Here is a 22,968-nt window from a genome sequence, read left to right as displayed (position 1 = left end):
TCTGTCCTGCTGGCAGCAAAGCATTTCTTTGCCAAAGGGGAAGAGGTACAAGGCACACCACAAGCCCAGAGGCGTGGAGGATGACCAGACAGGCCTTGCACTAGGAACTCACAGCCAGCACACTGCAGTATCCAAGTGTTGTGCAAATCACTGGCTCAGGTTTTTTGCTTGTTTTGTTTTTCTAGGAATTCGGTCTAAAAGCTGAGTGTGGTGATATATTCCTTTAATTTCAGCACTTGGAAAAAGGCAGAGGCACTTGGATCTCTGTGAGTTCCAGGATAGCTGGGGCTAAGTAGAGAAACCCTGTTACGGGGGGGGGGGGGGGGAAAACCCTCTTTCCTTATTCCCCACCCTATGTTAAAAACACAATGGGTATGTTTTTTCTTGGACCCCCCCCCCCCATGCCCATCCCCTTTTCTGTCTATCTTATACATAGTGGTATCCCAAGTCAATTCAAATAGACACATGGAGATCCTGACAGCTCTACAGTTACCAGAAAGGGGACAGAAAAGTGGGACTAATTGCGCCTTAGGCTAACTAGGGAGCTCTCCCTCTCAGTCTATGTTACCAGAGCTTTGGGGTATCACTGAATTTTCTTTCTCATTTAAATATTGTTAACAGTACAGCACAGTAAAATACAGACAAAATGAAGTCAAACAGCAATCACTGCTGCCACTTAAGGCGCGGCCGCCCCCCCCCCCCTCTCTCTCTCTCTGAAAATCCTTCAACATATTTTAAATTAAGAGTCATTAAGAGTCTTCCAGAGGTCCTGAGTTCAGTTCCCAGCAACCACATGGTGGCTCACAACCATCTGTAATGGGATCTGATGCACTCTTCTGGTGTGTCTGAAGACAGTTACAGTGTACTCATATAAATAAATAAATAAATAAATAAATAAATAAATAAATAAATAAGTCAAAAAATAATTCAAAACAGAAGTGGGCAAAAACTATATGAGGAAAATTACAATTTTTTTAAAAGCCCCCAAAAGTTTAAAACAAGCAGTATATAGCTAGACAATTGATTTTTGTCAATCAATTTCAGCTAGAAAATAAATTGATTTTTGTAAGAATAAATACACATCATCTTTGTAGAAATCAGTTCCTTTTACAAATGGCACCACTTAGCATCATTACATGGGTACCTTGCTTGGCTATAGTGGCTAATGAGTTCTGCTGACTATACCACATTTGGCTCATTACCTACCTCCTGATTGCTATTCTTGAACCTTGTGTATTTCTTGCAATGTTGCTATGTACTTTGTTTGATATCTCTTAAGTGTTTCTTTTTTAGTCCATGTTGTATACCATTTTGTATGAAATAGGAGTTTTTCACTCCCCAGCTCAACAGTGTACTCTGAAATTCTGGGAATGAGAATACTTTATCAATCAGGGTCCCAGTAGAAAACAGATGGCACATTAAAACTGGTAACTTGAGGCACATTTAATTGTACCATTTGTAGTTCGTTCAAGAGAGGGGAAGCTTTATATTCTATGAAGAATATGTATAAGGAATTTATTAAAACTTAATTCTAATATCAATAAGAATAAGGATTGGTCCAACATGGGAAGAATTGGATTGGGAAAGCCTTGGGCTCTTGATGATCAGAAACTGATCATAGTACATATTCTTGGGAGTTTGTAGGGAGCCTATGTCAGCTGCTGTTGCCTCCAGGGAATATCAGCCTCTCCTTCTCTTCTGTCTTCCTAATCTCCCTTGTACTTCTCTTTGTACACTTTAACCTTCTGGAAAAGACTCTTAAAAGTAGTGCCACTCCCAGCCCCAGCTGTGGCCCCAGCTCCAGCTCCTGATCTTCTGAGCATACGGAAGGGGATGTGGACAGCCATGCAGAAGGATAATCAAACTGGGAAAGTAGCATCTTCTGTCCTGGCATTCATGGGGAGTTGTTAATACCCCCTGAGCTTAAGGGCAAGAAGTAATTTCTGAGCTCAGAGAAAATGGCTAAATGTTTAGATTGCCAGATATCTGACAGAGCCTGTTGGTAGGAAAGTCTTTACTAGCCTCAGAAATTGTCTAGTCAGGGCCAGGAGAGTAAATTTTCTTCACTGTTTCCAAACTGGGCCAGGACCCAGAGGGTGGTAGAGCCTGTCTGTTGTCTCTGTGGAACCTAGAGGACAGTTAGTATATCCTTACAGAGGGTGTAAATAGAATTAACTTAAGGAGTGAAGCTTTTTTGCTGTTGTTGTTTAAACAAGGAATGTATTCTGCTGTCATTCTGGCAATAGGTCAATAGTTAAATCTACTTGGAAAGGTAGACACTCTCTTGAAGGTACTTGAGGGGTCTTTGGGGGCGGGGAGAAGAATGAATTGGAGAGAATAATGCTTTTAAATCACAGAAAGGCAACAAGTTAATTCTAGTTTTCTATAAAAGTGAGGTCACCAGTCCAAACCAGGCTGGAGAGAACAGTCTACAACTGGGACTGGAATGTGTAGGCTCCAAGTCCTGGACCTTATAACTGCTCTTTAGTGGTCTTTAGCTCTTGGTGGCTCTGAGTTAGGAAAAATAGGGAGCTGGCACAACTGTTTATGCATTCAAACCTTCAGAAGATATTATGGAAGAATAAACTAAACACTATGGAAAGTACTTATAGGAAGATTATCTCTGGAGGTAGCTTTTCATACTTTCAACTAACTGCTGACTTTGTTTTGTTCAATTTATCCCCCATCAATCTCTAAGAACTAGAAGTGTGATACAAACAAGGGAAGTTTAGATGATGGAATTGTGCTTGACAGTCCTAATGATGATGGAGGAGGTAGAGAACCAGCAGGAATAGCACTAGAGGGTAGCACTCAAGGGCACATCATTCATTCATTCATTTATAAAAATCCTGTCTAAGTATGCCCTATGGGGCTGCCACATTGGGCTCTCAGGAACTTGATGAATTCTGTGCCTCAGTTTCTTCATCTGTAAAATGAGAGTTCTGGGCTTGTGAGGATTGAGTTAGTACATGTAATTACTGGAACAGGGTTAAGCATTGAACATAAGTAGATGTTCATAGTTGCAGCAGACTCATGGGGAGATTGGTGACTGTTGCAGAGGCATTTGAAAGTGATGAGAAGTGTTTTTCTTTAGGCACTGACATTTTTAGTATACGAACATTTAAAGAATAGCTTTGTCATGTGACTATATAATCATACTTAGTCCCAAATCTAGATATTTTAGATATAAGGTATTTTAGAAGTGTGTCAGGAACCAGGCGCAGTAGTAAGTTTTTTTAATTTTTGCACTCAGGAGGCAGAGGCAGATGGATCTCTGGGCTCTTAGTTTGAGGCTAGTCTGGTCTGGTGAATTTCAGGACAGCCAGGGGTACATAGACCGTGTGTCAGAAAAACCAACCAAACAAAAAATATCCACATTTTGAGAGTAGAGAGGTGGCTCAGAAGTTAAGAATGCTTTGATGCTCTTCCAAAGGATCTGAGTTCGATTCTCAGTACCTATCTTGGGCAACTAACAACTGCCTGCTACTCTAATTGGCCCCCAGGGGCATCCTCACACATAAACGTATACTTTCACAGACATACACACATAAACTACATCTTTTAAAAAAATGGGTCAAGCTTTCAGAGTTTAGGGTTTGATGTACCTCTACTGTGATTTTTCTGAAGTCTCCATATTTTAAGTAGGCTTTTTCTTTTTTGGTTTTTCGAGACAGGGTTTCTTTGTGTAGCCCTGGCTGTCCTGGAACTCACTCGGTAGACCAGACTGGCCTCGAACTCTTGAACTCAGAAATCCGCCTGCCTCTGCCTCCCAAGTGCTGGGATTAAAGGCGTGCGCCACCACCGCCTGGCAAGTAGGCTTTTTCTATAGAACTGGACCCAAAGTATTTTAGAGACATCTTGTCTTCCAGCTGTACTTTTAGATTGATGATACTTTGTTTCTCTCATCCACTTAGCAGCATCTCTGAATGGTGCTAGTTCTGTAAGGCCTAGTTCTTACTTAAACCAATGCACCTTCTGCTCCTTTGGTTGAGTGGCATATGAAGATTATAGCAAGGAACAGCAGACTGCCCATTAGGACTTTCATTTTAGTTTTAAAGGAGATAAGACAGTAAACATTCCTTTGCTTTAATTTATGAGACTGGACTGCAACTGTATTGGGACTGAGGGAACCAAGTAGGGGAGGAAGGAAGAACAGAGGTTAAGTTTCATAGTAGCTATTTTAAACAGGATACCCAGGGGGAGGCCTTGCTAACTGCTAATGCTTGTTCTTTACCATAGGGATGATAGTAATAACTAAATACTAGATTGGCAAATGGAAAGCCACATGGAAATTAGAGGTATTTCTCATAAATCTCAAAAAAGAAAAAAAAAGTTGGAAAGACTAGTAAATGCTGTTCTCTGGCCTAAATCAGAATAGCCCTAATACCTGGAAATTGAGGGTAGGGTAGGTGGTCAAGAGAGGTACTTTGGAAACAATTCTATGTCAAGAGGCAGTCAGATCTGATGTTTATATGGGTGACTGCAGTATAAGGGATCCATAGTAATAAAGAAATTGAGTGTCCCATAGTCACTAGTCACCATAAGCAGTTGATGTTGGGGAACTGGCTTTGGTTCTCAGGATGCTTCTGTGTCTCAGCCAGTGATTGGAGTAGGCTTCAGCTCCTGAAATAACTGTTCCATCATTATTTGAAGCTCCTCAGTTTTCGTGGTCAGTCTAATGAGTGAGAATAAATCAAATGGGCTTTTGTTACCCAACAGTAACTGAAGATTAATAAAAATTGTTTTTATTCGCTTACAATAACATATTCCAATATTTACTCCAGTTGAATTTGTAAGGGTCATTTGTCTAATAATGGAATTTTTTAAAGACTATACTGAATGTGTTTGTGTATACCTAGTATTTTCTTTGTTGTGTTACAGAGTCCTTCATTCTTTAGACCATTTATCTGCTTATTAGAAATGGATGGAAAAAGGAGATGAAATTGAAGCATTCAGCTTTATCTAGTCACTGAGTTATTTAGACCTGGTCTTTGTGTCAAGCAGATGCATGTCTCATTTTTTTTTTTTTCTTCTCCCCCACTTTCTAGGAGGGCTGCTGGCCTGCTGCTGTGCTGCTGAACAGTATGCAGTCGTTTCGGGAGCAAAGCAGTTACCACGGAAACCAGCAGAGCTACCCACAGGAGGTGCACAGCTCATCCCGTATAGAAGAGTTCAGCCCTCGTCAGGCCCAGATGTTCCAGAATTTTGCGGGAGCAGGTGGTGGTAGTAGTGGCACTGGCAGCAACAGTAGTGGGCGGCGAGGAACAGCTGCTGCAGCAGCAGCAATGGCTAGTGAGACCTCTGGCCATCAAGGCTATCAGGGTTTCAGGAAAGAAGCTGGAGATTTTTACTATATGGCAGGCAACAAAGATACCGTGGCAGCAGGAACCCCACAGCCTCCTCAGCGAAGGCCTTCTGGGCCTGTGCAGAGCTACGGACCTCCCCAGGGCAGCAGCTTTGGCAATCAGTATGCGAGTGAGGGTCATGTGAGCCAGTTTCAAGCACAGCACTCTGCCCTTGGTGGTGTGTCTCATTATCAGCAGGATTACACAGGACCTTTCTCTCCTGGGAGTGCTCAGTATCAACAGCAGGCCTCTAGCCAACAACAACAACAGCAGCAACAGCAGCAGCAACAGCAACAGCAGCAGCAACAGCAACAGCAGCAGCAGCAAGTACAGCAGTTGAGACAACAGCTTTACCAATCCCATCAGCCTCTGCCACAAGCCACTGGACAACCAGCCTCTGGTTCATCCCATCTACAACCAATGCAACGGCCCTCAACTCTGCCGTCTTCTGCTGGTTATCAGTTAAGAGTGGGTCAGTTTGGCCAGCACTACCAGTCTTCTGCTTCCTCCTCTTCTTCTTCCTCCTTTCCTTCACCACAGCGTTTTAGTCAGTCTGGACAAAGCTATGATGGCAGTTACAGTGTGAATGCTGGATCTCAGTATGAAGGGCATAATGTGGGTTCTAATGCACAGGCTTATGGAACACAATCAAATTATAGCTATCAACCTCAGTCAATGAAAAATTTTGAACAGGCAAAGATTCCACCAGGAACCCAGCAGGGGCAGCAGCAGCAACAGCAGCAACCACAACCTCAGCAACAGCAGCAGCAACAACAGCAACAGCAGCAGCAGCAGCAACATCCTCCCCAGCATGTGATGCAGTACACAAATGCTGCCGCCAAGCTGCCTCTGCAAAGCCAGGTGGGGCAGTACAACCAGCCTGAGGTTCCTGTAAGGTCCCCTATGCAGTTTCACCAGAACTTCAGCCCTATTTCTAACCCTTCTCCAGCTGCTTCTGTGGTTCAGTCTCCAAGCTGTAGCTCTACCCCTTCTCCTCTCATGCAGAGTGGTGAGAATCTCCAGTGTGGGCAAGGCAATGTGCCCATGAGTTCCAGAAACCGAATTTTACAGCTAATGCCCCAACTCAGTCCAACTCCATCAATGATGCCCAGTCCTAATTCTCATGCTGCAGGATTCAAAGGGTTTGGATTAGAAGGAGTGCCGGAAAAGCGGCTGACTGATCCTGGGTTGAGTAGTTTGAGTGCTCTAAGTACTCAGGTGGCCAATCTTCCTAATACTGTCCAGCACATGTTACTTTCTGATGCCTTGACACCTCAGAAGAAGACTTCTAAGAGGCCCTCATCATCATCTAAGAAAGCAGATAGCTGTACAAACTCAGAAGGCTCCTCACAGCCTGAAGAACAACTAAAATCCCCTATGGCAGAGTCATTGGATGGAGGTTGTTCTAGTAGTTCAGAAGATCAAGGTGAAAGAGTGAGGCAGCTAAGTGGCCAGAGCACTAGCTCTGACACCACCTATAAGTGTGGAGCTTCAGAGAAAGCTGGCTCCTCACCTACACAAGGTGCTCAGAATGAGGCTCCTAGGCTCAGTACCAGTCCTGCAACTAGGGAAGAAGCTACCTCTCCAGGTGCTAAGGACACATCACTGTCATCTGAGGGGAACACAAAAGTCAATGAGAAGACAGTTGGGGTGATTGTCTCCCGAGAAGCCATGACAGGTCGGGTAGAAAAATCTGGTGGACAAGATAAAGGCTCCCAAGAGGATGATCCTGCTGCCAGTCAGAGACCACCTAGCAATAGTGGTATAAAGGAGATCAGCCACACATCACTTCCACAGCCAGATCCTCTAGGAGGAGGGAGCAAAGGAAACAAGAATGGTGATAATAATAGCTCTAACCACAATGGAGAGGGAAATGGCCAGAGTAGCCACTCTGCAGTAGGCCCAAGTTTCACAGGCAGGACTGAGCCTAGCAAGTCTCCTGGAAGTTTGCGCTATAGTTACAAAGAGAGTTTTGGGTCAGCTGTACCTCGAAATGTCAGTGGTTTTCCTCAGTATCCTTCAGGACAAGAAAAGGGGGATTTTGGTAGCCATGGGGAGCGAAAGGGTAGAAATGAGAAGTTCCCAAGTCTCCTACAGGAAGTGCTTCAGGGCTACCACCACCACCCTGACAGAAGGTATCCTAGAAGTACTCAGGAACATCAAGGGATAGCTAGTGGTCTGGAAGGAACTGCAAGGCCCAACATCTTAGTCAGTCAAACCAATGAATTAGCTAGCAGGGGCCTTTTGAACAAGAGTATTGGATCCCTGTTGGAAAATCCCCACTGGGGACCATGGGAAAGGAAATCAAGCAGCACAGCTCCTGAAATGAAACAGATCAATTTGTCTGACTATCCCATTCCCAGGAAGTTTGAGATAGAACCTCCATCATCAGCCCATGAGCCTGGGGGATCCCTTTCTGAAAGAAGGTCAGTAATCTGTGATATATCCCCACTAAGACAGATTGTCAGGGACCCAGGGGCTCACTCATTGGGACACATGGGTGCTGATGCCAGAATTGGGAGGAATGAACGTCTCAACCCAAGTTTAAGTCAGTCAGTCATTCTTCCTGGTGGGTTGGTGTCCATGGAAACAAAATTGAAATCCCAGAGTGGGCAGATAAAAGAGGAAGACTTTGAACAATCCAAATCTCAAGCTAGTTTCAACAAGAAATCTGGAGACCACTGCCATCCTACCAGCATCAAGCATGAGACTTATCGTGGCAATGCCAGTCCTGGAGCAGCAGCCCACGATTCCATTTCGGACTATGGCCCACAAGATAGCAGGTCCACACCAATGCGACGAGTCCCTGGTAGAGTTGGTAGCCGGGAGACTATGAGGGGTCGGTCCTCTTCGCAGTACCATGACTTTGCAGAAAAATTGAAGATGTCTCCAGGCAGGAGCAGAGGCCCAGGGGGAGACCCTCATCACATGAACCCACATATGACCTTTTCAGAGAGGGCCAATAGGAGTTCTTTACATGCTCCTTTTTCCCCCAACTCAGAAAGCCTGGCCTCTGCTTACCACACAAACGCCAGGGCTCATGCTTATGGGGACCCTAATACTGGTTTGAATTCCCAGCTCCATTATAAGAGACAGATGTACCAACAGCAACAAGAGGAGTATAAAGATTGGGCCAGCAGCTCTGCTCAGGGAGTGATTGCTGCTGCACAACATAGGCAGGAGGGGCCACGGAAGAGCCCTCGGCAGCAGCAGTTTCTTGACAGAGTACGGAGCCCCCTGAAAAATGACAAGGATGGTATGATGTATGGCCCACCAGTAGGTACATACCATGATTCAAGCACTCAGGAAGCTGGGCGCTGTCTCATGTCTAGTGATGGTCTGCCTGCCAAAAGCATGGAATTGAAGCACAGCTCTCAGAAGTTACAAGAGTCTTGTTGGGATCTTTCTCGGCAAACTTCTCCAGCCAAAAGCAGTGGTCCTACAGGAATGTCTAATCAAAAACGGTATGGGCCACCCCATGAGCCAGATGGACATGGACTAGCTGAGTCTGCACAGTCATCCAAACCTAGTAACGTAATGTTACGGCTTCCTGGTCAAGAGGATCATTCTTCTCAAAATCCCTTAATCATGCGGAGGCGGGTTCGTTCTTTTATCTCCCCTATTCCCAGTAAGAGACAGTCACAAGATGTAAAAAACAGTAACACTGATGATAAAGGGCGCCTCCTCCACCCATCAAAAGAAGGTGCCGATAAAGCATACAATTCCTACAGCCATCTTTCTCACAGTCAGGACATCAAGGCTATCCCTAAGAGAGATGCTTCCAAGGACCTTCCAAACCCAGACAATAGAAACTGTCCTGCTGTTACACTGACAAGCCCTGCTAAGACCAAAATACTGCCCCCACGGAAAGGACGGGGATTAAAATTGGAAGCTATAGTTCAGAAGATCACATCCCCAAATATTAGGAGGAGTGCATCTGCAAACAGTGCTGAGGCTGGGGGAGACACAGTCACACTGGATGATATACTATCTCTAAAGAGTGGTCCTCCTGAAGGTGGAACTGTGGCTACTCAAGATGCTGAGATGGAAAAGCGAAAGGGTGAAGTGGTTTCTGACCTAGTCAGTGCAACAAACCAGGAATCAAATGTTGAAAAGCCTCTTCCAGGGCCTTCCGAAGAGTGGTGTGGCAGTGGGGATGACAAAGTCAAGACAGAGGCACATGTAGAAACAGCTTCTACTGGAAAGGAACCCTCTGGTACTATGACATCCACAGCTTCACAGAAGCCTGGTGGTAACCAAGGGAGACCAGATGGTTCCCTGAGTGGAGCAGCACCACTAATCTTTCCTGACTCAAAGAATGTAGCTCCAGTGGGCATATTGGCCCCTGAGGCAAACCCCAAGGCTGAAGAGAAAGAGAATGATACAGTCATGATTTCACCCAAACAAGAAAGTTTCCCCCCAAAAGGGTATTTCCCATCAGGAAAGAAAAAGGGGAGACCAATCGGTAGTGTGAATAAGCAAAAGAAACAGCAGCAGCAACCACCTCCACCCCCTCAGCCCCCTCAGATGCCAGAAAGTTCTGCAGATGGAGAGCCAAAGCCAAAAAAACAAAGGCAAAGGCGGGAGAGAAGGAAGCCTGGGGCCCAGCCACGGAAGCGGAAAACCAAACAAGCGGTTCCCATTGTAGAACCTCAAGAACCAGAGATCAAGCTAAAGTATGCTACCCAGCCGCTAGATAAAACCGATGCCAAGAACAAGTCTTTCTTCCCTTACATCCATGTAGTAAATAAGTGTGAACTTGGAGCTGTTTGTACAATCATAAATGCTGAAGAAGAAGAACAGACCAAATTGGTGAGGAGCCGGAAGGGTCAGAGGTCTCTGACCCCTCCCCCCAGCAGCACAGAAAGCAAGGTGCTCCCAGCTTCATCCTTTATGCTGCAGGGGCCTGTGGTAACAGAATCTTCTGTTATGGGGCACCTGGTTTGCTGTCTCTGTGGCAAGTGGGCCAGTTACCGTAACATGGGTGACCTCTTTGGACCCTTTTATCCCCAAGATTATGCAGCCACTCTGCCGAAGAATCCACCTCCTAAGAGGTCCACAGAAATGCAGAGCAAAGTCAAGGTTCGGCACAAAAGCGCTTCTAATGGTTCTAAAACTGACACTGAGGAGGAGGAGGAGCAGCAGCAACAGAAGGAGCAGAGGAGCCTGGCTGCTCATCCTAGGTTCAAGCGGCGCCACCGCTCAGAAGACTGTGGTGGAGGTCCTCGGTCCCTGTCCAGGGGGCTCCCTTGTAAAAAAGCAGCTGCTGAGGGCAGCAGTGAAAAGACTGTCTCAGACACAAAGCCCTCCGCACCTACCACTTCAGAAGGTGGTCCTGAGCTGGAGTTACAAATCCCTGAACTACCTCTTGACAGCAACGAATTTTGGGTCCATGAGGGTTGTATTCTCTGGGCCAATGGAATCTACCTGGTCTGTGGCAGGCTCTATGGCCTGCAGGAAGCGCTGGAAATCGCCAGAGAGATGGTGAGTAAGAGAAACCCCTTACCAGCTTGAGTTCTTGTCACTTCACTTTGGTCCTGTTTCTTACACCTTGGTCTTTGTTCTTAGAGTTCACAGGTTCTTTCCTTGATGCAAATGATAAACAGAAAAGTGATTTTAGAAGGTGTAGTTTATATTTTCATCAATAAAGTCATTTTGCCTATGAAAATTCAGGAAACAAGGGGTCCCTGTTTTACCCTTTCTCAACCTTGATTCTTGCATGTTAGGGGTCTTTCACTTTCAGCAGTGCAGGTTTTATAAGTACTTCAGCTAGTTTTCTGAGTAATATTTTACTACCATTTAGTTTGTTAATTTTTATAAATTATTTTCCAATGTGTGGTACTGACAAATTTATACTGGTTACATTTCCTTTTTTTCTAAAACATTTCATTGCTTTGGTTTTCTTTAGTTTTATTTGATTTGGTGCAGGGTCTTACTATGTGGACCAGGCTGACCTTGAACTCAGTCCTCCTGTTTCAGCCTTTTAAGTTCTACGATTTCAGACATGAACCACCACACCTGGTGCTTGCTCTTTTCGAGACAGGATTTCTCAGTGTAGGCTTGGAACTACACTGTAGATCAGGCTGGCTTCGAATTGGAGATCTGCCTGCCTCTGCTGCCCAAGGGCCAGATTAAGTCAAGCTCCAACACTGCCTAGCACCTTTTATTTTATTAAGCTATGTTCTTCTAGCCCTTACTTTGCAGTTGGAATATTCTCTAGATCTGCTTTTTAGTTCTTATTCTAGACTGGCTCATCATTACCACTTTCTTTGCTGCTAAGACTCTGCTGTTTTCATCCCTTCCTTTTTCTTAAATTAGACTTTTATTTAAGAGAGCATCATCTGTTAGTAGTTTATTTTTGAATTTTTTTAAGTTTTTTTTTTAAGTCAAATGCCTTTGTTTTCTTCCTTTCTTGTTAGATTATTGTAAAAGATTGGTTATTCATGACTTCACACAAGAGAAAAAGATGCTAAAGAGTGATTATTTAGGAGTCTCTGCTACAGCATGGATAAAGCATTCACTGTGTAGACTTGACATCTCTCTACTTGTTATCAGTATACTCCGTGCTCCTTTGGAGAGGACAGTTTTCCTAATTAAGTTGGGTTGAGTTAGAAAGTTTTACTTCCTCTCTCAGACTTTGAGCTAGCACTCCCATGTTCCAGCCCCATCTCACACACACCCTTTTTTAAAAACCTGGGCCTTTCTAGGGTCTGGGCTGCCGGTTCATTTGTCTTTCTGGTTGTTCCTCTATTACACTTTTTTCTCTGCTTCCTTTGAGTCCAGTGGATCATTGAATCTAGTCGTTAGCTTTCAGAATTTGTATGCTTTCTTCTTCACATCCTCATTAACCTCATGTCTTAGGGTTCCTGTTGCTGTGATAAAATACCATGACTAAAAGCAACATGGGGAGGAAAGAGTTTATTTCATCTTTCAGCTTATAGTCCATCATCCAGGGAAGTCAGGACAGGAACTGAAGGCAGAAACCTGGGGGTAGGAACTGATGCAGGGGCCACAGAGCAACACTGCTTATTGGTTTGCTCAGTCTATTTGCTTATATAATTCAAAACCCACAGGTTCAGTAGTATTACCACCTATGGTGGGTCTGGTTCTCCCACAACAATAACTAGTCAAGGAAATGTACCACAGTCTTGCCTAAAGGCCAATCTGGTGGAGGCATTTTATTAATTGAGGTTCTGTCTTCCCAAATGACTTTAGTGTCTGTCAAGTTGATAGAGAAACTAGCAGTAATATACCTGGTGAGTTATCCACTTCGCTTTGTGGGAAGGGATTATGTGTGTAAATGCATTTCAGTCTACTATATCTAATCAGATTATTGGTTACCCATAATCAAGCCAAATCGTTACCCTGTGTCTAAATCTGTAGTCAGTGTTATAGAAAGTAAAAGGCACTTTATAAATGATGCAGCCACCTTAAATCACAATTAGCACCTTCTTCTAAAGGGTGAATGATGAACAGCATTTAAGTGAAAACACTAAAATTGCCACTCAGAATGTTAGCCTACTTCTTGTCAGATTTGATCCTAATAAAATCTGGAATATTGGAACAGATAGACCAAATGTGATTGTCTTTCCTAGTCCTTCCTTTACAACTTTTAGTGACTAACATCATCAACAAAAAACCTAGCATTTCAGGGCCCAAGCAGGCAGTGGTGCTTGGTGCCAAAGCTGATAAGCCTCAGCTCCATCCCTGGGACCTACATGGTGGGAATGCTGAAAGTACTTTGTGATTTTTAGAGCTGGAGTTGTAATCACAACTGTTTCAGAAGTACTTTAATTTTATACTTTGAAGGATAGAAATGTGAAATGCTTAATTTAGGGAGAATGATGTAAAGAAATATTTAACTTTGTGCTCCTTTGTAGTAGATTTGAGCCAAAGTTCTGTTTTTAGGTTTGATATAAAGACATCTCATTCTGTGACAGTGCCAGCAATTGACCACTGTTAAGTCTCAAACCGCAGTTTTCAGCTTCTTTCCTATCTCTTCTACTGATGTTTAGTTTACATCTTTAAGTTTTCAATATACTTGAACATCTGTAGTATTCTTGTCAGCTACCCAATAAAATGGTAAGGAAAAATAGTTATTTTTATGCTTAAAAGTCAACTTAGTTGACTTTCTGCTAATGTCTTTCTTTCCTGGCTTTCTCTTCCTCTCTTCCTCTCCTCTTCTTCCTCTCTTCCTCCTCCCCCTCTTCCTTCTTCCTTATCTTTTTCTGGAAGGTGGGGGTGGGGTTAGGGAACAGGATCTATGTAGCAAAACCTGCCTTTGACTTCCTGATCCTTCTATCTCAGCTTCCCAACTGCAAGGATTTTTAAGCATTCATTGATTATGACAACTGACTGACTGTTTTTCTTTTTTTGGCAGAGGTAGTTAGATCCCTGTGAGTTTGTGGCCAGTCTAGTCTGCATAGTGAGTTTCAGGTATGCCAAGGCTACATAGTAAGATCCTTTTTCAAAAAACAAACAAAGAAAAGTGTTTAAACAACTGGAGAGGGTGCTGGGCTTCCCTTTTCTCCCTCTCTCAGTATGGCTCCTCTGAGTCTGTCTCATCTCTGTATTGTTCCCTTTACTTCTGCTCAAGTTTACAAACTGTTTATATGCGTTGGTAAAAACATGATTCTGCCGTGACTTAACATGAAAGTGTTGTGGAGATTTTTACTTCTCAAGATGGGTACATTGCAATTGATTTATATATAGTGTTCTTGAGACACTTAGGAATATGAGGATTTGTAGTCCGGGTGGAAGATGAGGATCTGGTTACATGTCCTCTTTGCTCTGTACTGTTTCTTCTCTATGCTTTGTCTACTGTACCCTTTCCTTTCCCAAGTGTACTTTTGCCATCCTCTTGAAGAATCTCTACCCACAGCACACACACACACACACACACACCCTTACTCACTTGGGGGGGGCGAAGGGAAGGAAGAGAAAATGAGAATAATATATATGTAAAGAACAGGGTTTTGGTTAAAGTTTTTTTTTTTTTTTTTTTAACTTAGAGGCAGCTTTACCCATAAAGCTACTTGCCAGCAGGCCTCCAACAACCTGAGTTGGAAGCCATGTGGTAGAAAAAGAGAAAACTCACAAGTTACGACCTCCACATGTGCTATGGCACACATGTACCCACGTACATACTAAGTCTTCAGTTGTGGTGACGAGGCAACATGACCAAGGCAACTTACATAAGAAAGCTTATTGGGGGCTTGCTTACGGTTTAATAGCTTTAGTCCACGATTATCATGGCAGGGAGCATGGCACTGGAGTAGCTGCTGGGAGCTTACATGTTGAAGCAGCAGCTACAAGGCAACGAGATGAAGAGCTAACTTTCTCAAACCTCAGAGCCCACTCCCCCAGTGACATCTAATCCTTCCAAAACAGTTCCACCAGTTGTCTACCAAACATTCAAATATATGAGTTTAGGGGTAGGTGGAGTTTAGAGGGTGTGGGGGTCGAGTTGGGGGGCATTCTTATTCAAATCACATAAATAAATGTATGTATGTATGTATGTATGTATGTATGTATGTATGTTTAAAAATTTTCAGCCAGTATACTAAAGATTATATTGAAGAGTCTTTTTTTTTAAATTTTTTTAAAAATTTTTTTTAATTGGATATTTTATTTACATTGCAGATGTTATCCCCTTACCTCATCTCCCCTTGCCCAGGAACTCCCTGTCTCATCCCCCCTCCTCCTGCTTCTATGAGGATGTGCCCCTACCTACCCCCTCCCCCCACACTTCCACCTCCCCACCCATGAATTCCTTTCTACTGGGTGTCCAGCCTTCATGGGACCAAAGATCTCCTTTCCCACTTATGCCGACAAGGCCATCCTCCCCTACATATACAGCTGGAGTCATGAGTCCCTCCCTATGTGCTCCCAGGCTGGTGATTTAGACCCTGGGAGCTCTGGTTGGTTGGTATTGTTGCTCTCCTCATGGGGCCAGAAACCCCTTCAGCTCCTTCAGTCTTCTAACTCCTCCATTGGGAACCCTTTGATCAGTTCAGTGGTTAGCTGTGAGCACCTACCTCTGAATATGTCAGACTCTGTTAGACCTCTAAGGAGACAGCTATATCAGGCTTCTGTCAGCATGCACTTCCTGGCATCCACATCAGAGTCTACCTTTGGTGACTGCATATGGGATGGATACCCAGGTGGAATGGTCTCCAGACAGCCCTTCCTTCAGTTTCTGTCCCTCACTTTGTCTCCATATTTGCTCCCTTGAGTATTTTGTTACTTCTTCTAAGAAGGACTGAAGCACCCACACTTGGTCTTCCTTCTTCATGAGCTTCATGTGGTCTGTGAGTTGAATCTTGGATATTTCAAGGTTCTGGGCTAATATCCAATTATCAACGAGTGAATACCATGTGTGTTCTTTTGTGATTGGATTACCACACTCAGCATGATATTTTCTAGTTCCATCATTTACCTAAAGAATTTCTCGAATTCATTGTTTTTAATAGCTGAGTAATACTCCATTGTGTAAATGTACCACATTTTTTTATCCATTCCTCTGTTGAAGGACATCTGGGTTCTTTCCAGCTTCTGGCTATTAATAAATAAGGCTGCTATGAACATAGTGGAACATATGTCCTTGCTATGTGTAGGAGCATCTTCTGAGTATATGCCCAGGAGTGGTATAGCTGGGTCCTTAGGTAATGCTATCTATGTTCAATTTTCTGAGGAACCGCCAGACTGATTTCCAGAGTGGCTGCAATATCTTGCAATCCCAGCAACAATGGAGGAGTGTTCCTCTTTCTCCATAGTCTTGACAGCATCTACTATCATCTGAGTTTTTGACCTTAGCCATTCTGACTGGTGTGAGGTAGAATCTCAGGGTTGTTTTGATTTGCATTTCCCTGATGACTAAAGATGCCAAACATTTCTTTAGGTGCTTCTCTGCCATTCAGGTTTCCTCAGTTGAGAATTCTTTCTTTAGCTCTGTACCCCATTTTTTAATAGGGTTGTTTGGTTGTCTGGAGTCTTAATTTCTTGAGTTCTTTGTATATATTGGATATTAGCCCTCTGTTGAATGTGGGATTGGTAAACATCTTTTCCCAATCTGTTGGTTGCTGCTTTGTTCTTTTGTTTTGTTTTTTTCTTTGTTTTTCGAGACAGGGTTTCTCTGTATAGCTCTAGCTGTCCTGGAACTCACTCAGTAGACCAGGCTGGCCTTGAACTCAGAAATCCGCCTGCCTCTGCCTCCCAAGTGCTGGGATTAAAGGTGTGCGCCACCACTGTCTGGCTTGCCGCTTTGTTCTATTGATGGTGTTCTTTGCTTTACAGAAACTTTGCAATTTTATGAGGTCCCATTTGTCAATTCGTGATCTTAGAGCATATGCCATTGGTGTTCTGCTCAGGAACTTTTCCCCTGTGCCCAAGTATTCAAGATTCCTCCCCACCTTCTCTTCTAGTAGTTTCAGTGTATCTGGTTTTATGTGAAGGTCCTTTATCCATTTGGACTTGAGCTTTGTACAAGGAGATAAGAATGGGTCGATTTGCATTCTTCTATATGTTATCCTCCAGTTGAACCAGCACCATTTGTTGAAAATGCTGTCGTTTTTCCACTGGATGGTTTTAGCTCCTTTGTCAAAGATCAAGTGACCATAGGTGTGTGGGTTCATTTCTGGGTCTTCAATTCTATTCCATTGATCTTCCTGCCTGTCTCTGTACCAATACCATGCAGTTTTTATCACTATTGCTCCGTAGTACAGCTTGAGGTCAGGGATGGTGATTCCTCCAGAAGTTCTTTATTGTTGAGAATAGTTTTCACTATCCTGGGTTTTTTGTTATTCCAAATGAATTTGAGAGTTTCTCTTTCTAACTGAAGAATTGAGTTGGGATTTTAATGCGGATTGCTGTAGATTGCTTTTGGCAAGATGGCTATTTTTACTATATTAATCCTGCCAATCTATGAGCATTGGAGATCTTTTCATCTTCTGAGTTCTTCTTCAATTTCTTTCTTCAGAGACTTGAAGTTCTTGTCATACAGATCTTTCATTTGCTTGGTTAGATTCACACCAAGGTATTTTATATTATTTGTGACTATTGTGAAGGGTGTCATTTCCCTAATTTCTTTCTCAGCCTGTTTATCTTTTGAGTAGAGGAAGGCTACTGATTTGTTTGAGTTGATTTTATTATAACCAGCCACTTTGCTGAAGATTTTTTTTTTTTTAATCAGGTTTAGGAGTTCTCTGGTGGAAATTTTGGGGTCACTTAAGTATTCTTATCATATCATCTGCAAATAGTGATATTTTGACTTCTTCCTTTCCTATTTGTTTTCTGACTTCTTTTTGTTGTCTAATTGCTCTAGCTAGGACTTCCAGTACTATATTGAATAGGTAGAGGGAGAGTGGGCAGCCTTATCTAGTCCCTGATCTTAGTAGGATTGCTTCAAGTTTCTCTCCATTTAGTTTGATGTTGGCTACTGGTTTGCTGTGTATTACTTTTACTATGTTTAGGTATGGACCTTGAATTCCTGATCTTTCCAAGACTTTATCATGAAGGGATGTTGAGTTTTGTCAAATGCTTTCTCCACATCTAGTGAGATGATCATGTGTTTTTTTTCTTTAAGTTTGTTTATATAGTGGATTACATTGATGGATTTCTGAATATTGAATCATCCCTGCATTTCTGGGATAAAGCCTACTTGATCATGATGGATGATTGTTTTGATGTGTTCTTGGATTTGGTTTCTGAGAGTTTTATTGAGTATTTTTGCATCGATATTCATAAGGGAGGTTGGTCTGAAGTTCTCTTTCTGTTTTGGGTGTTTGTGAGGTTTAGGTATGACAGTGATTGTAGCTTCATAGAACAAATTGGGTAGTGCTCCTTCTGTTTCTATTTTGTGGAATAGTTTCAAGAGAATTGGTATTAGGTCTTTCTTGAAGGTCTGATAGAATTCTGCACTAAAATCATCTGGTCCCGGGCTTTTTTTGGTGGGGAGACTTTTAATGACTGCTGCTATTTCTTTAGGGGCTATGGGACTGTTTAAATGGTTTATTTGCTCCTGATTTAACTTTGGTACCTGGTATCTGTCTAGAAAATTGTTCATTTCATCCAGATTTTCCAGTTTTGTTGAGTATAGGCCTTTGTAGTAAGATTTGATGATTTTTTTTAATTTCCTCAGTTTCTGTTGTTATGTCTCTCTTTTCAGTTCTGATTTTATTAATTTGGATACTGTCTCTGTGCCCTCTGGTTAGTCTGGCTAAGGATTTATCTGTCTTGTTGATTTTCTCAAAGAACTAGCTCCTGGTTTTGTTGATATTTTGTATAGTTCTTTCTGTTTCTAGTTGGTTGATTTCAGCTCTGAGTTTATTTCCTGCCGTTTATACCTCTTGGGTGTATTTGCTTCTCTTTGTTCTAGAGTTTTCAGGTGTGCTGTCAAGTTGTTAGTGTGTGCTCTTTCTAGTTTCTTTTTGTAGGTACTTAGAGCTATGAGTTTTCCTCTTAGCACTGCTTCCATGGAGTCCCACAAATTTTGGTATGATGTGTCCTCATTTTCATTAAATTCTATAAAGTCTTCCATTTCTTTCTTTATTCCTTGACCAAGTCATCATTGAGTAGAATGTTGTTCAGTTTCCATGTGTATGTGGGCTTTCCTTGTTTTTGTCATTATTAAAAACCAGCCTTAGTGTGTGGTGATATGATAGGATACAAGGGATTATTTCAATCTTTTTGTATCTGTTGAGGCCTGTTTTGTGACCAATTATATGGTCTATTTTGGAGAAAAAGGTATATTCTTTTGTTTTAGGATGAAATGTTCTGTAGATATCTGTTAAATCCATTTGGTTCATAACTTCTGTTAATTTCATTGTGTCTCTGTTTAGTTTCTGCTTCCATGATCTGTCCATTGCTGAGAGTGGGGTGTTGAAATCCCCCACTATTATTGTGTGTCATGCAATGTGTGCTTTGAGCTTTAGTAAAGTTTCTTGTATGTATGTGGGTGCCCTTGCTTTTGGAACATAGATGTTCAGAATTGAGACTGCATCTTGGTAGATTTTTCCTTTGATGAGTATGAAGTATCCTTCCTTATCTTTTTTGATGACTTTTGGTTAAAAGTTGATTTTATTTGATATTAGAATGGCTACTCCTGCTTGTTTCTTGGGACCATTTGCTTCAAAAATTGTTTTCTATCATTTTACTCTGAGGTAGGGTCTGTCTTTTTGTCACTGAGGTGAGTTTTCTATATGCAGCAAAATTCTGGGTTCTTTTTATGTATCCAGGCTGGTAGTCTGCATCTTTTTATTGGAGAGTTGAGTCCATTGATGCTAAGAGATATTAAGGAAAAATGATTGTGGCTTCCTGTTATTTTTGTTATTAGAGGTGGAATTATGTTTGTGTAGCTATCTTCATTTGGGGTTGTTGGAAGTTTACTTCCTTGCTTTTTCTAGGTTGTAGTTTCCCTCCTTGTGTTGGAGTTTTCCATCAGTTATCCTTTGAAGTGCTGAATTTGTGGGAAGATATTGTGTAAATTTGGTTTTGTCATGGAATATCTTAGTTTCTCCATCCATATTGATTCAGAGTTTTGCTGGGTATAGTAGTCCGGGCTGGCATTTGTGCTCTCTTAGGGTCTATATAGTATCAGTCCAGGATCACCGGGCTTTTATAGTCTCTGGTGAGAAGTCTGGTGTAATTCTTATAGGTCTGCCTTCATATGTTACTTGACCTTTTTCCCTTATTGCTTTTAGCATTTTTTCTTTGTTTTGTGCATTTGATGTTTTGATTATTATGTGTCAGGAGGAATTTCTTTTCTGGTCTAGTCTATTTGGAGTTCTGTAGGCTTCTTGTATGTTCATGGACATCTCTTTCTTTAGGTTAGGGAAGTTTTCCTCTAATTTTGTTGAAGATATTTACTGGCCCTTTAAGTTGGAAATCTTCACTCTCATCTATACCTGTTATTCTTAGGTTTGGTTTTCTCATTTTGTCCTGGATTTCCTGGATGTTTTGGGTTAGGAGCTTTTTGCATTTTGCATTTTCTTTGACAGTTGTGTCAATGTTTTCCATGGTATCTTCTTTACCTGAGCTTCTCTCTTCTATCTCTTGTATTCTTCTGTCGGTGATGCTTGTGTCTGTGACTCCTGATCTCTTTCCTAGGTTTTCTGTCTCCAGGGTAGTCTCCCTTTGAGATTTCTTTTTTTTTTTTTTTTTTGGTTTTTTGAGACAGGGTTTCCCTGTATAGCCCTGGCTATCCTGGAACTCACTCTGTAGACCAGGCTGGCCTCGAACTCAGAAATCCACCTGCCTCTGCCTCCCAAGTGCTGGGATTAAAGGCGTGCGCCACCACCGCCCGGCCCTTTGAGATTTCTTTATTGTTTCTACTTCCATTTTTAGATCATGGATGGTTTTGTTTAATTCCTTCGCCTGTTTGGTTGTGTTTTCTTGCAATTCTTTAAGGGATTTTTGTGTTTCCTCTTTAAGGGCTTCTACCTGTGTTCTCCTGTACTTTTTTTTTGTTTTAGTTTTTGTTTTTGTTTTTTTTGTTTTTGTTTTGTTTTTGTTTTTTTGCTTTTTGAGACAGGGTTTTTCTGTGTAGCCCTGGCTGTTCTGGAACTCACTCTGTAGACCAGGCTGGCCTTGAACTCAGAAATCCACCTGCCTCTGCCTCCCAAGTGCTGGGATTAAAGGTGTGCGCCACCACTACCTGGCTCTCCTGTACTTCTTTAAGAGTGTTATTTATATCTTTCTTAAAGTCCTCTATCATCATCATGAGAAGTCATTTTAATTCTGAATCCTTTTCCAGTGTGATGGGGTATTCAGGGCTTGCTATGGTGGGAGAACTGGATTCCGATGATGCCAAGTAACTTTGGTTTTTATTGCTTATTTTCTTGCGCTTGCCTTTCGCCATATGGTTAACTCTAGTGCTACCTGTACTCACTGTCTCTGAGCCTGTCTTTCCAGTTATCTTGCTTGTGTCAGAACTCCTCAGAGTCCAGATGTCTCTGTGATCCTGTAAGCCTGAACTCCTGAGTGGAAGAACTCCTGGGACTCAGGCCACTTCTGGGATCCTGAAATCCTGCTGCTCTGAGTGCAGTGGTTCCTCTAGGATGGCTCAGGATATGGTGTCTTCACGGGAGCAGATCAGCTAGCTGTCTGCCCCAGCCGAAAGTACAATCGAGGGAAAGGAAGTGGCATTTCGGAGGGGTGGGGTTTGGGTGGCTGATGAGTCCTGAGTCCCCCAGGCTCCCAGATGTAGCTCTGGGGCAAAGGGTAGTGGGAGGGGGATCTTACCCGCTGTTCTGAGTGCAGTGGCTCCTCAAGGATGTCTCACGTGCCCCAGCCAAAAGGCTTGTTTTCTCTTTTTTAAGACAGGCTTTCTCTGTGTACCTTGGCTGTCCTGGAACTTGCTCTGTAGACCAGGCTGGCCTCAAACTTACGAGATCCACCTGCCTCTGCCTCCTGAGTGCTGGGATTAAAGGCATGCACCTCTGCTGCCCACTAAAGTGAAGATTGTTAGCATAGGTTCAAGTATTGGATAATTTACCTGTGTTATCTGACCAACCAGAATTTTCTTTAGTTTATTTTGAATTGTCTTAGAATTTTCCTCCTTCCTTCCTTTCTTCCTTCTTTCTTCCCTTTTCCCTCCTTCCCTCCCTCCCTTCTTTCCTTCCTTCCTTTTTTTCTTTTTTCCCCTGAGATAGGATCTCTTCTAGCTGTCCTGCAACTGATTTGTAGACCAACCTGGCCTTGAACTCACAGATACTGGCCTGCCTCTGCCTCCTAAGTGTTGGAATTAAGGGCAGGTGCTGCCATCATCCAGCTTAGCTGGTTTCTGTTACTGTGATAAAACACCATAATCATGAACATTTTTGGGAGAAAAGGGTTTATTTCATCTTACAGATTATAGTCTATCATCAAGGAAAGTCAAGCTAGGAACTCAAACAGTGCAGGCACCTGGAGGCAGGAGCAGATGCATAGGCCACAGGAAGAATGCTACTTATTGGCTACTTCCACCTGCTGTCTTATAGCATCCAGGATCACTAGTTTAGGACTAACACTGTCCACAGTGAACTGTGTCCTCCTGCATCAATCATAAATTTAAAAAATGTACTATAGGCTTGCCCATAGGCCAATATATGGTGCTAGCATATTCTCAAGTGAGGCTTCCTTTTCCAAAATGGTGCTAGCTAGCTTGTGCTAAGTTGACCTAAAATTAGCCAGCACAATTGTAAACCTACTTTTTTGTTCCTATTTTGAAGTGGATATCTATAATGGTTCAACAGTTCTCTTCAACTTAATGAATTGCTGGGATTATGAGCATGCACCACTTTACTTGACTTTCAATTACAAGTTTTAAAATATCTTTTAAAAATTGTTGTTTGTAAGCCTAGCATTGGTGGTGGACACCTGTAATCTCAGAAACTGGACAATTAGTTCAAGGCTACCTTACATGTAACTCCATCTCAAAAAACCAAATGAAATAAAACAGTAAATTTAGAAACAAAACGATTAGAGTGGTGGCATGAATTGAGATAATGCATACTAGTACAGCAGAAAGTCAAGTCAGAAGTCAGCTTTCTTGTTGACTGTGAGGTAAGCCATGCTCTCCGTGGTCTTTCTTGTTGACTGTGAGGTAAGCCATGCTCTCCGTGGTCTTTCTTGTCGACCGTGAGGT

The 22,968-nt window shown here is 42.6% G+C and overlaps 1 protein-coding gene across 1 annotated transcript in view; it reads left to right on the top strand.

Annotated features, from left to right (window-relative positions):
• Positions 1-5,054: 5,054 nt before the first annotated feature.
• The window catches only part of Tcf20 (transcription factor 20), a gene marked incomplete at its 3' end in the record, with an annotated part of 35,942 nt that continues 18,028 nt past the window's right edge, over positions 5,055-22,968 (top strand). Inside the window, exon 1 of the mRNA XM_028788775.1 lies at positions 5,055-10,829. Coding sequence (XP_028644608.1) covers positions 5,085-10,829 — 5,745 coding nt within the window. The remainder of the gene's footprint in view (positions 10,830-22,968) is intronic.

The sequence above is a fragment of the Grammomys surdaster genome, unplaced genomic scaffold (genome assembly GCF_004785775.1).
Source record: "Grammomys surdaster isolate TR1022 unplaced genomic scaffold, NIH_TR_1.0 125767, whole genome shotgun sequence".
In the NCBI taxonomy this organism is placed as follows: domain Eukaryota; kingdom Metazoa; phylum Chordata; class Mammalia; order Rodentia; family Muridae; genus Grammomys; species Grammomys surdaster.
Note: the sequence above shows the minus strand (reverse complement) of the source record. Positions and strands in the feature narration are given on the sequence as shown.